This window comes from Perna viridis, chromosome 7 (genome assembly GCF_037379345.1).
Source record: "Perna viridis isolate PV_CMFRI_1.1 ecotype Kerala chromosome 7, ASM3737934v1, whole genome shotgun sequence".
Taxonomy (NCBI): Eukaryota; Metazoa; Mollusca; class Bivalvia; order Mytilida; family Mytilidae; genus Perna; species Perna viridis.
The window spans coordinates 9,942,812-9,955,938 of NC_142451.1; the positions used below are offsets into that span (position 1 = coordinate 9,942,812).

At 30.8% G+C, this 13,127-nt stretch overlaps 1 protein-coding gene across 23 annotated transcripts in view; it reads right to left on the bottom strand.

The window, feature by feature from the left end:
* Positions 1–3,318: 3,318 nt before the first annotated feature.
* Positions 3,319–13,127, bottom strand: part of LOC148611263 (uncharacterized) — a 105,404-nt gene continuing 95,595 nt past the window's right edge. For 18 of the 23 annotated variants that reach the window (XM_088591631.1, XM_088591629.1, XM_088591627.1 and 15 more), the window contains one exon: positions 3,319–5,808. In XM_088591631.1, coding sequence (XP_088447757.1) covers positions 5,686–5,808 — 123 coding nt within the window. In that variant the 3' untranslated portion in view covers positions 3,319–5,685. Of the gene's footprint in view, positions 5,809–8,234; positions 8,280–13,127 lie in introns of all 23 variants that reach the window. The other 5 variants (XM_088591628.1, XM_088591626.1, XM_088591640.1 and 2 more) reach the window with 1 other exon arrangement.

Consider the following 13,127-nt stretch of genomic DNA (forward strand, 5'->3'; position numbering starts at 1 on the left):
TGTTATCACTGTAAAATTTCAATGATTATTAGAAAGGGGTATTGAAGTACATTGAATGTCAACGTAAAGGTCTTTCAATTTGATTTGAATGTAAACTGAATGATATACCAAAAATTGTAAATTGAATGTTTATATGTGTTTATAATGGCTTTTTATCGAGTTTCCTTTAAAACGCCTGGGGTTTCTCGCCATCTGACCATGAACAGCATTTGACTCGGTTGACTAAATTATACAAATAAATAAGGCATTGTGTGCTCTGTATACATGTACATTGTATATAAATATGACCGAAGCTCCAGAAAAGGTATCAACAAAACACTAAAAATGTCGGATTCGGTTCTAAGTACCTGTCCAGAATTCGGACAGCCTATGTTAAAGACAATTCATATTACAGGGGCATGCTCCCACTATCAAATATGCAGCCCGATCGGCTAGTATATAACGAAAATTCTTGTAAAGTGCCAATTTCATACATGATCTACCTTGCATATGATTTTTATCTTAAAAAGGCAACAACCAAATGGAAAACTATTGCTGTTTATGTGATCTGTAAATGTTTCTGAATAAGAAATAAAAGTAAGTTCCGTGGTTTTTTGACGCATGAATTACCTTCTGTCTGATTTTAGGCGGGTTTTTGACGCATGAATTACCCCCTATCTGATTTTAGGTGGTTTGTTTGACGCATGAATTACCTCCTGTCTGATTTTAGGTGGTTTTTTGACGCATGAATTACCTCCTGTCTGACTAGGTGGTTTTTTGACGCATGAATTACCTCCTGTCTGATTTTTGTAAAGACTGCTGCTTAATGTTTCGTGCAATACGTTTTGAAATTAAAAAAAAAAAACAAGTACTCATATGAAACAGTTAGACAGATTTTGACATTCTTAAATCGACTGAAATCCATTGATATTTTTTTTAAATTAAGTTTTACGACGAAAAAGTACCAAAAAAATCCGTCCGAAATTCACTATAAGAAATCAAAGATATCTTAAAATGTATGTAGCATATCTGAGGATACTCACATTCCAAGTATTCTTTAGATGACCTTATATGATCGATAAAATACGCCAGCTTAGAGATATTCAATGGTTTAATGAAATCATTGTTATGAAAAAGAACAATGCTGAAGCCATATATGGACCAGGGCGTAAGAGGATAAACGTGATTGTTTTTTTTTATTCGTACCATCACTACTGAAGGAATCACATCAAATTACCCTCGGCATCACATTAAAGTACCTGCACGATATCAAATCGAATTAGCGACATGGTATCACATCAAATTACCTACACGGTATCACATTAAAGTACTCGCACGGTATCACATCAAAGTACCTGCACGGTTTCACATCAAAGTACCTTCGGTATCACGCCAATTTAAACGGTATCTCTTTTAACCAAAGAACGATCAAATTACCACTGCTATTTTATCTTCACATAAATAATTTCCTTGGATTTTTTTTTGCTTTTAAATATGGGCTTATAACGAGAATGGATATGGTGAATATGTCAAAGAGACGAGATTAAAAATGTCGGCTCAAGGCCACCCTTGGGTCTTCAATGAACGACGAAGAAACCCTCACACCTGTCCTGCAGCTGGGCCTAAAAAACAACATTATACACAGGTACAACAAAATAGTTACCCTTATAGATTCCAGCAACATTCAAGTAAACTGAAAGTGAATAAGAAACAAGACATGCAGAGGCAAGAAATTCCTGACTTGCAACAGGGGAAAAAAAGCGGCGGAGTTAAAGGACTTTGGCATGATCACAACCCTCCCCTTTTTAAAATCGGGTCACTGTGGAAAAATATTGCACAATTAAACACACCTAAAATCAGTCCTGAAAGGTTTGAGACCCTTGATAAAACAAAAATAAAGGAATTGTTATAGGTTACACATATGTACAAACAAATGACTACTAACAGTTAACTGACATGCTAGCCCCAGACCAGTTTAAACCGCAGTTAGGCCGCAGGAAATGAAATTCGTATTAAACATGATGTTGTTTTATGAATGTTATATAAAAATTTTATAACTACTCCTGCATAGTTTATACAAATCTGATTTTGTTTTTATATCATGTTTATTGAGGTGACCAAAAAACCCTGTTGCCTACTCTTATTTGCACTGAGCTGAACTGCCCATTCATAAATTTTAAAATGTTTGGCTACCATATTGATCTTGTTTCATGCTTTGTCAGAAACAGAGTTCCTGTATTGTTTTTAAGTTATGTGCTGATAAAGAATCAAATTTTTAATATAGTACTTTGTAAATATATCCGACTAAACCCATTACATAATCAGGGCTCAGTTTGCAGTTAATTTCCGTTCGGTTATGTCAAGTGTTTGGTTACGCAATGTTTAGACATAGTTGAGAGTAGACTTTAAAAAGTTCACTGTGCAGCCTAAGTGGTTTGCGCATTTTCCGATGCTAATTATAAAGACACGCAATAAAAGTTTTCATAAAAAGGCTATGTAGAAAATTTACATAGTAAATCAAGCTGAAACTAGTCAGGTTATTTTCCATGTTTGTGCAAACAAAAAATGATTGTATTAGTAAAAATATTTATCAAAATGATGCTTAATCTTGAAAGCTGCAGAAAATTTTGAAGAAACCATGATATTTCTCATTGGCCTTTATTAATACCCCGAGGCCGGTCTTTAAGTAGTAGCTATAACTACACCAATCAACCAATCTCTTATATGGGGTTCTTTTATCTCTTTCCACTTTATAAACATTAAAGTCCGCATTATTGTGCTAGGTATACCCCACTCGTACGGCAATCCCTCGAAACAAAAAGTTGATACCAGGCAGACAACAAAATCTCTTACTACACATAGCACATTTGAAATGCATCCATCCATTGGAAGTTGAGATAATTGTGACGAAACTCTGACAGACGGAATGACGGACGGACAACCTGATTCCAGTTTAAAAGTCTTTCTTAGATATATTAATTCCTACATTTCATTGTGTTATCTGTTCATTATCCAGTTGATGCTTCAATCATAATTTGTTAACAAGAAAAGTGAGAAAACCTGAGTCTGGATTTATTTACAGAACCAAGGGCTATAACTCAGCAAAAAATCAACTGACTTGGAACAAGTTTGAATTTGATCTGAAACGTTATGATAAAGCAACGTATCAAATCTTCAAGCATAAAGAAAAAAGAGCTGAAAACTGATTTCCCGAACTGAAAGATAAAGTGCAAATCTTAAGTCCCTTAGGACAAAGTTGTCGATAGGGGACTACTAACCACGATTACCTAAGTTATCATACCCAAACCTTAAAGGATGCATTGACAAAAAAACAACACCTTGTATAAGATGATGAATGAATTTATTGCAGAAAGACAAGCCATATAAAGCAATAATAATATGACAACAAACACAGATCTTACACATAAAACTGGACTAAAATTCATCCTGTCAGACAACTCTGGTTATAGAGACAGCTTTACATTAAATTTGATGAATTTTTGTTGCTGGAGAGCTTAGTAAACTCTTTTTCCAATTTACATCAAAATGAAAATCATGTCAGATATATATAGAAGGATGTCAAAAATTCATACATAGGTATTACTGAACTTAACGGGTAAAGTAAGTTATTTTAATTCTTAGTCATTAACAGTAATTCCTGCTGTGAAAGAATAATTTTTAGTCCATACATGAATTTTATTAACTTTTCATTTTTTTATTTAAAACTTATGCCACAACAAAGATCTATAGCACAAGCATATTCTTAATCTTATTTTTTGTACTTAATCAATATCTTAAATTTGATACCGAATATAAATACATGTATATGAGTGATTACATCATACATGCAGTATGAATTGAAATTAAAATTGAATAAAAATTGCTTTACAACCAAAATAATTGATGATAAAATTTCTGGTCTTGTGAAAAAGACCATTGGTCACTAAGTCTTATCATGTGTATACCAAAACAATGAATCACCATAGGTATGTACATGTTATATTAACTCTTATAGTTTTTCAATATATATCTTCAAACTGTTCAATTAACCATATATATACATAAACGTATTACATCACTTTTTACTTTTTCATTCATTATTTTAAATCTGCTTTTCTGGTAAGTTTAAGTTTTTCACATTTTTGTTGAATTTTTCAACTGACATTTCATATCAGTATTGACACTGAACACTTAATTTGCTGTCTGTTTTTCAATTTAGAAGATCTTACAATGACTTGCAATACACAATAACAATGCAGACAAATGCATGAATATAGACTATAGCAATTAAATATGATAATGAAGTATCAAAATTTAATAATGGGGAAAAGGTATAACAAATCTAAAAAAAAAAATTCTAATTATCTCCCTTAGAACCATATTTGTGCTTCCTTTAGACATGTGCTACTTGTAATCAGTGTGTAAATAACTACAATTCAAAATCAATATTACTGTTTCTACTTAGTGAAATAGTGATCTAAATATGTGTATTATTCACTATTTTCATTGTTTAAAAGTTGGACTGATAAAAAATTTGAAGTTAAGTAGATTTATAAATACTGCCATCAAAATTTAAAACATTAATGTACCTGCAAAGATGTGGCTTGATGTCCTTCTAACTATTTCCAAGAATTTTTTTCATATATAACATGTATTTGTGATAAAAGCAAAAACATAATTACATTACACATGAAATAATAAAACACTGCTTCAAGGGAGATAACTTTTATATAGGTATTGAACACCAGTGCAGGTATACATATCAGTGGCTGTAATTTGATGGCTTTTTTCCTATGATATATTTGTGTTAATGATGATACTTTTATACATGACTTTGTTTCGGGTTATAATAATTTAGATGTTATGTCACTTCCTATGATGTCATGTTGTATAAATCTCCAGTTTTAAACAAAATCTGTTCAAGCCCTTTCTGGTTAAAACAGAGTTACTATATATTTATGGTATTGAATTTATTTCAACACTATTCTTCCTTTATTGTGTTCATTTCATATAACAAATTCATATTTCTTTTTACCTGGAGAATTGACATCAAAGGTTTAGACATAACAAGACTGCAAACTATAGCCAAGTACAATAATGTGTTTCTACTTTTCTCTGAAATAATTAATGCTATGGTTACATGTGCTAAAATGGGTTATCAAGATTAATACAGGATTGTAGGATTTGTCTGTAAAAATGAGGCATCAATATTAATCAAAACATTGAATTTACAGAATCATCTATGACATTTGTTTTTCAATACAAGTAGAGGAACCTACAATTTTGTACAATCTTGGTTAGAAAATAAAATGCTAGATAAAAATACTATGTGTCCTTACTCAATATGGCAGCTTACTATTGTATAAAATACCATGAATTTTTTTGTGTAATTTTAGCATCATGGGGCGATGAGTTGAAAAAGGCAACAAAGAGATCTGTCTTTTCTTCCTTTCACAATATTTTTTTTTCAGTATCGCTGACAAAAATTAGAAAACAAAATACAGCATATCTATTGGTTGCCTCTTTCTTAATTTTAAATCTACTGTTCTTTTGCCTTGTAAACATACTTTAAATAACTCATATACTCATTCAAACTTTCATTTAAAACATTTCTTAAAACAACCATCATATTTAAAATCAGAAGTTATTTCCCTTTACCTGCCTACAAGGGAAATAACTCCTGGAACAAAAGTCATGGAAATGTCATTAGACAGAGGCCTGGGTCTTTTCACATTCAATGCCACTGTCGGGTCTTGATTTACCATTGGCTGCTCCAGAGTCTGTTCGAGCTTTTGCTGATTCCTTAAATGACAGTTTTTGAGTATCAATCTGAAATTAAAAAAAGAGATAAACTTGAATATTTCAATATTAAAGAGTAATTAAGACTTATACTACACAAAAAAGCCAAACCTACTAAGATCAAAATACATCAATGTGTTTAAAAATCTACATAACCTTCAAATTGTTACAATAAGGCCATTCAATCTTTATTTCTTGGTTCTCAAACCATTTTCCATGAAAACTAATACAGGAGGGAGACATTTCTTTTAACTAATTGATTTCCCCTAAAAATGATGAGGTTGCTTTTTATAGTGTTCAAAGCAAGTAAATTTGATTAGGGAGGTGTTATTATGTTTTTATTTATTGATATGAAAATAAAAATAGGTAATGAGGCTACCTCACAACAGCAAAGGTCAGGCCTGACAAACACAAAATTAACTTTGGTAAGCCTAAGTTGGCTATTTTCAATTCATTTATTTCTCCATTTATCAAAATATAAGTGCATAGTTTTTAGTTTTAAAAGTGAATTCTAAATGAAAATAAATAAGACTCCATATATTATTTAAACTAGCTCAGGTACATGGTTGAAATAAATCTTAACTACATATACAAGAAAACAAAATATACAATAACAAAAACATATTTTCCATTGCCTGATCATGAAAAGACTAGTCATATTTAGTTACAAATTTCATTAACATGTTCTGATACATACAGAAACTGATATGTAACATAAGAAAGCAGGTATTGACACAGGTATGCAATCAAGATTGTCAACATGGTAATTTTCTGTATATATATAATTCTAACTGTGATTGCATGTGAAACAGTGTGAAATACACAGGTTTGTCATTGAGGAAAGTAGTTATTATTTCCAGGCTATAGTACATTTAATCAGTATTTTTATTATTTTTATACTTATTAACATATATATTTGAGCAAAGGTCATATCATGGTTCATATATATATATATGATAGAGAGAGAACCATGATATGACCTTTGCTCAAATATATATGTTAATAAGTATAAAAATAATAAAAATACTGATTAAATGTACTATAGCCTGGAAATAATAACTACTTCCCTCAATAATAAACCTGTGTATTTCACATTGTTTCAGATGCAATCACAGTTAGAATTATTTTGAACAGATTTTCTGTTTTTAAGTTTAATTGCTCATATAAACATTATATGTACATGAACCACAACATGGTCAGCAGTACTTCTGAAAATGTCCATACTTACAACAGTTGAAGTAGTTACCAATTTAAACCTAGAAATTCTCTATAGTGACCATTAAAATCTAGCAATTCTCAATGGTTTACCCATTAAAACCTAATAATTCTCCATAGTTACCATTAAAACCCAGTGATTGTCTATAGTTACTGTTTTTAATCTAGTAACTGTCCATAGTTACCAATTAAAACCTAATAATTCTCCATAGTTACCAATTTTAACCTAATAATTCTCCATGGTTACAAATTTTAACCTAGTAATTCTCCATGGTTACTAATTTTAACCTAGTAATTCTCCATAGTTACCACATATTGAGACATGTAATGACAAAATACCTACCAGTACTACTGGGGAATTTCATTACCACCTTTACTTGTTTATATCAAATTGATTCTAGCCGCTACATTCATTGCAAAAATAAGAAAAAGCGCTCAATATCACAAGAAGTTACTTGCATGTCTCCAATGTCAATTATACTACAGTTTAAAATGAGCTCTACTAATACTTGTATGCTCCTATACATTTTACCTAGCATTACTGAGTCAATCAAGAGTCTATCTGCCAAGAAATTCTGTCAGATTCTAGTTTTAATCATACTACATTCTCAACTGTTTCTTCAATACCAAAAAGATTCCACAACACACAAAGGAACTTAGGTAAATGATGGGAAAAAAAACAAGAACATTTCACAATAAATGTAGATCTGGCATACAGAAGTATAGTGAGAATTGCTTTCACACAATTAAGATCTATACCATACAAGGCTATGCACTACATCATGTGAACTATTCACCTATCCAAACCTTTAGTGCACCTTAAGGATATCAGCAGAGAAATCAATGCTTGGTTTTAAGTGTCCTCTAAATATACGTATTTTCACAGCAGGTCCAGGCTTTTTCTCTTCTTCTATAGGAAAATAAGGTAAAGTCTAGTACTGAGAAAACCAGGATCTAAAGTTTACTGTTAATTAAGTAAGAAGCAAAAAGAAGGCAAAGCAGTATATAAGCTACTGTACCAAGATGCTATAATACTTTAAATCCATTTATGCTCCAGAAACATTAATTCAAGGTATAAAGAATTAGACCCCTAAAAAGTCACCAAAATCTTCTGGATGAATAATGAAAGGTGAGGGTAAGATGAAAGGTCTTGTGTACTTTGACCAAACCCAAAACCAAGTGGTTGCAGAAATAGTTCACACTCTAACCAGTGTTTGATTTAGATACAAACATTAACTTACTTCTAGTCGCTACCCCGGACGCCCGACTCGGGTTGCGGCTCCTCCCTGTTAGATGAAAGTCAAAGTTAAACAAATTAGTATAAAGTGAAGTTATAGACAATGTGAAAAAAGAATATTTCAGTATTTTTTTTTACTGGAATGATATTATTTTTTGCTATTTTCACTGCTACTCGGAAGATTAAGCTACACTGTATTAATTATTCTCAGTATTATGCATACTTTTTTATTAAATACCTCAAATATGTCAGATAGGGGAGAAAACTCTATGCATTATGGAATCTACAACAATTGGAGGAATAAGTAGATTATGCAGATATCATTAGTTTTTATTAAAATTTTAAGCCCATTTAAAGTTTTTGCCAACTCAAAAGTATAAAGAAAAGCATGAAAATGCTAATTTTTTTATTGTCATGAAAAGTATTAAAATGAAATTAAAAAGATGTGTAAATGAAATCGATTTCTATCTTGTAATATTTTATCACACCCTTATAAAATTTAACATCATGTAGTTTACACATGCCCCTCACAAGTTGTAAGTGGGGGATTTTTAAGCTTTAAATCTTACAAAATATAATCAATGCTCAAACATGAAAACTGACAGTTTATATAACTGAATGAAATTTTTCAATACTTAACAAATGTACTGATGTATTAGCACTCCTTTGTGACACACCTGACAACCTTTCCCTATGACAGTTCAATCAATACAAATAGCCATTTACAGCCATTGCATAAAGCACCATATATTCTTGTTTAAATCATTTAAATCTTGGGATATTAGGGGTATAAGTTATACAAAATACCCCAAGTTATTAAAATAATTAGATTGACAACTGGGTTCAGTTAAAAAATTCTAATAGGTTGTAAAATACACTTCTTCATTGTGTTTCTAATATCCACTTTAAATATTTAAACAGACCCTTTTACATGAACATATATTATTTCTTATTTATGGCACATCTACAACTAATCTATCCTAAAAAAAAATACGAAGTATGTAATTATAGGAAAATTGGTCGTCAACTTGTAGAAGTCCTACAATAGATCATCACTTAATCTAGAAAAAAATATAACCATCCTATTTCATTTGGAAAAATGGGTATGAAATTCATTCATAAGTTGACAAAATATTAATTTAAATATTTAGTGTTAGCCGTGTAACCATTGGCTTGTCAACCATTTAGAAACTAAATAGGATCTCTTATTATTTCAAGATATTATTTCATTAATTTTCTAACACACTGCTTTATCAAAACTTAAATAATATATTGACTGAAGAAACGCAAAGAAGTTAAGTATAATGACCCATTCAGTTTTACATATTTTAGTTGCTAACACAAACAGAACTTTTACCTTAGGAAGATGTGGGGCAACAGAAAACAAATAAATTCCCATGGGAAGGATGATATGACAGCAAAATGTTAAACAGTACAGACACTTTTACATGTAATTCTTTAGTTAGACTTATCTTCAAGCAAATTTGAGTGCTTTATAGCACAGGCAATGATGATGTTCAGGTTATAGAGTTGTCTTCCCTTGATTAAATGACAATCATATGATGAACAATTTTATGTAATTAACTGGACATTGTTGACAAGGAGTTTTACACTTTCTGTCAAAAACTATTGAATTGACAGGTAAAAAGAGTAATCAAAGGAACCAAGATTCTATCCAGACAAACACAATAAAGAACATAAAGTAACAGTTTGAATTCCACAATTGTCCAGTGAAAAACTCAAGGAACTTCATTAGGCGATTATTAATCAAAGGAAGACCATCCCTATTCCATGAACATCATCATTGTATGCACTGTAAATGGTCCAGATGAGAAAGCTTTTAATTATTGGTGTACTAATGTGTATACAATAAAAATAAAACAATAAAAAAATATGGAAAAAAAAACGTCTTCGCACAAAAAATGACTCCTTTTTGAAACAAATCCCCACTTTCAAATGATTTTAAAAATGGAATAAAGCTAAAGAATAAATTATATTCTTCCTGATAGAAAGATTGACAAAGGTGTAATTATCAAGCATAAATAGGCAACATAATAGTTAATGAAAGGGAGACTATTAACTGTGAATAAATTATCAAATAGAATAAAAGCATGTGTGTAATCTAAGGAAAAAAATGTAAAATTAAATAGAAACATGAGAGAAAATAAAGTCACTTCAGAAGACATTCATTCAAATCATATTATGTTTATTTTTTTGCTTATGAATTTCAATTATGGAAGCAGACATATAGCTAACTTCTTTAGTGAGCATCAGCATATGATATTTATTAAAAACATTGTTGGAAATATATCGTCAATGTTTGCATTGTAAATATTGACTACATATCACAAAGCCAACTGAACAAAATCCAAAAGTACAGGTCAGTGTTAAGGTTTCTTATAGGTTAAAAAAATCTAGACACCTGCATAGCAATACACCAATTCAGATGAAATCCTCATTAAAATGTCATCATATCCTACAATGCAGTGTTTTCTAAGTTTCATTAAAATCTATCCAGACAAATACTATTTAGTGAACAGAAAAGGGACTTAATACAATGTTAACTCTATTTCACATAAATTGATGTGTCAAGGTACAAATCATTATAAGTCACGTAAAATTTTCTCTACTTTGAAGTCTTAGATTTGTCTTTAAGCATGGTTATTTTGGTGTAATTGTAAACAGACATTGAAAAGTAATTTAAACATACACAGGTTAAACTTGAATTGTAAGTACTTTTACAATAAAACCTGTCTAAACTGAACATCAGCCCAAAGGTTTTGTTCATTTTAGGCAGGTGTTTGGTTTACACAGGTTAAAATATGCTCTAAAACAAACACAACAAGACTTCAGATAATGCTTTGTTTAGACAGGTATTCAGAGTGTGGTTTAGAAATGTTTCAGTATAATTGTCCTTGTTTACACCTGTGTATTGAGGATGGATGGAATGGTAATACATGTTTCTTTATTTCCAATCCATTATGTAAGTTATTATGTCATTGCTTCACATGAATATTACAGCGTCCTTACAATTCCTAATGTCAAACTCAGATTACAATCTAGCCGTTCCTTGTTCATTTTTTTTGAATTGCGTAAAAGTTCATCACATATTATTTAATATTACACGGAACGTAATCAAAAACTTTCACTTCAAATCAATCGGCCAATAAAAGATTTAACATTATATATAATAGTTATAAAATAATAAAATCGTATTTGTTCAACTCTCCATATACAAATCTATCATTACAGCATGTTCAATAGATATCCTCTGTCAATGCATGTGATTTAACAAAAGATTTCTTTGTAATCTCCTACAGATTATATAATGGCACCCCTACTTACTATGTAAATAATAATTATTCATTGTACAGGTTTAACATCATTTTTAAATCCTATGTAAACCTCAACTGTGATAAAGGGAGAAGTATAAAGAGTGATGGGCATTAGTTAGCTCCCTTTGTTTGTCTCGACAGAGAATTATCAACCCTTTTACATTTACAGTAGTCATTCATTTGCAGAATAAATGTAGGATTTACATTAAACATAGACCTAGATATGCAATAAACAGAAATGTAAATTAAATGTAGTTTCAAGCATAGAACTTAATAAACTAACTCCTTCTGACACTTATACAACTGGAACAAGTTCACATATACCATAAAAATTGTCGTGCTATGATAATTGTTACTCTAGGGGGAAAAAGGAGACAAAAAATAGATAATTGATAACTGCTAGCCCAAGATTGTGGGAACCCAAAAAAAAAATGGTACATAAGATAAAATATCATTGTTTGTGGCTTGTAAAAATGTGTAATCACACCAGGGCTAAGCTTGCTTTCAAAGCTAAATCAAAATATATATATTTCACTGACTTACTAAAAAAAAAACCCACTCATTTCTAAGTTCACAGAATCCTAATTATTAGGCCTACCATAAAACAAAAACAAAAAAAAATTATGCAATTTCATATGACTGAAAGTTTTGATAGAACTAAAGCCAATGAATCAATGATCTTATTCCAAAGGAGAAAGAAGGGTCCAATCTGGTTCGATAAAAGATTTGAATGAGTATTTTCAGATGTGACTTTTTTCTTGGCTCGCTGTTTATAATAAAACTTAATCATATAAAAAATACCTCTTGGCGAATTCCTACTTGACCTGGCTATAAAATGAAAAACAGAAAAAATTCTGTTACTCCCAATTGAATGGTTAAAGGCACAGAATTGAAAAAAATATCTGAATAAGTTTATAAGTGGATCACCAAAGTTACACTCTACAAAAAAAAGCCATCATTTAGTTTATAAGCTTTACTATTAGAGTAAATTATCTAGATTTAGTATTAAAATATCTCAACTAAGTAGTTAGACCAACCATTAAAAACACACTAATTCTGAACCAGAATTATGTTACTCTTGCTATTTTGTTAAAGGGAGTAAAGATGTCTGATTAAATATTATTTAGTGGGACCTGTCTTATCTGCATATTCCATAATCATCAGGGTTGAGGAATACATGTTAGGGCAGTGCAAATAGAGTCCAAGGGAAGCAGGGCAAGAAAATTTTGGGGGTTACAGTTCCTGGAAAAATCAAGATTTCATGCAAATTCCTCCCTCCCAATTTATGGGAAATGTATGTAAACCACATATTTCTTTGAATCTGCAACCGACTCTTTATCTTGCATACTATGAAGGCACTTTTTTACTCTTAGTATCAACTTTCCTGAGCTTGTGAAGTTTTGAATTAACTTATTCAACGGAATCTCCAACCAAAATACCAAAGAAAAGTAAATCTCTGAACTGTTGGGTCTCAGATGAAACATATGCCATTGTACATTTAATCAATTTTGTTCCATCAAATAGTGTTTTACATTTTGGAAAACAAAATTTTATCAAATACT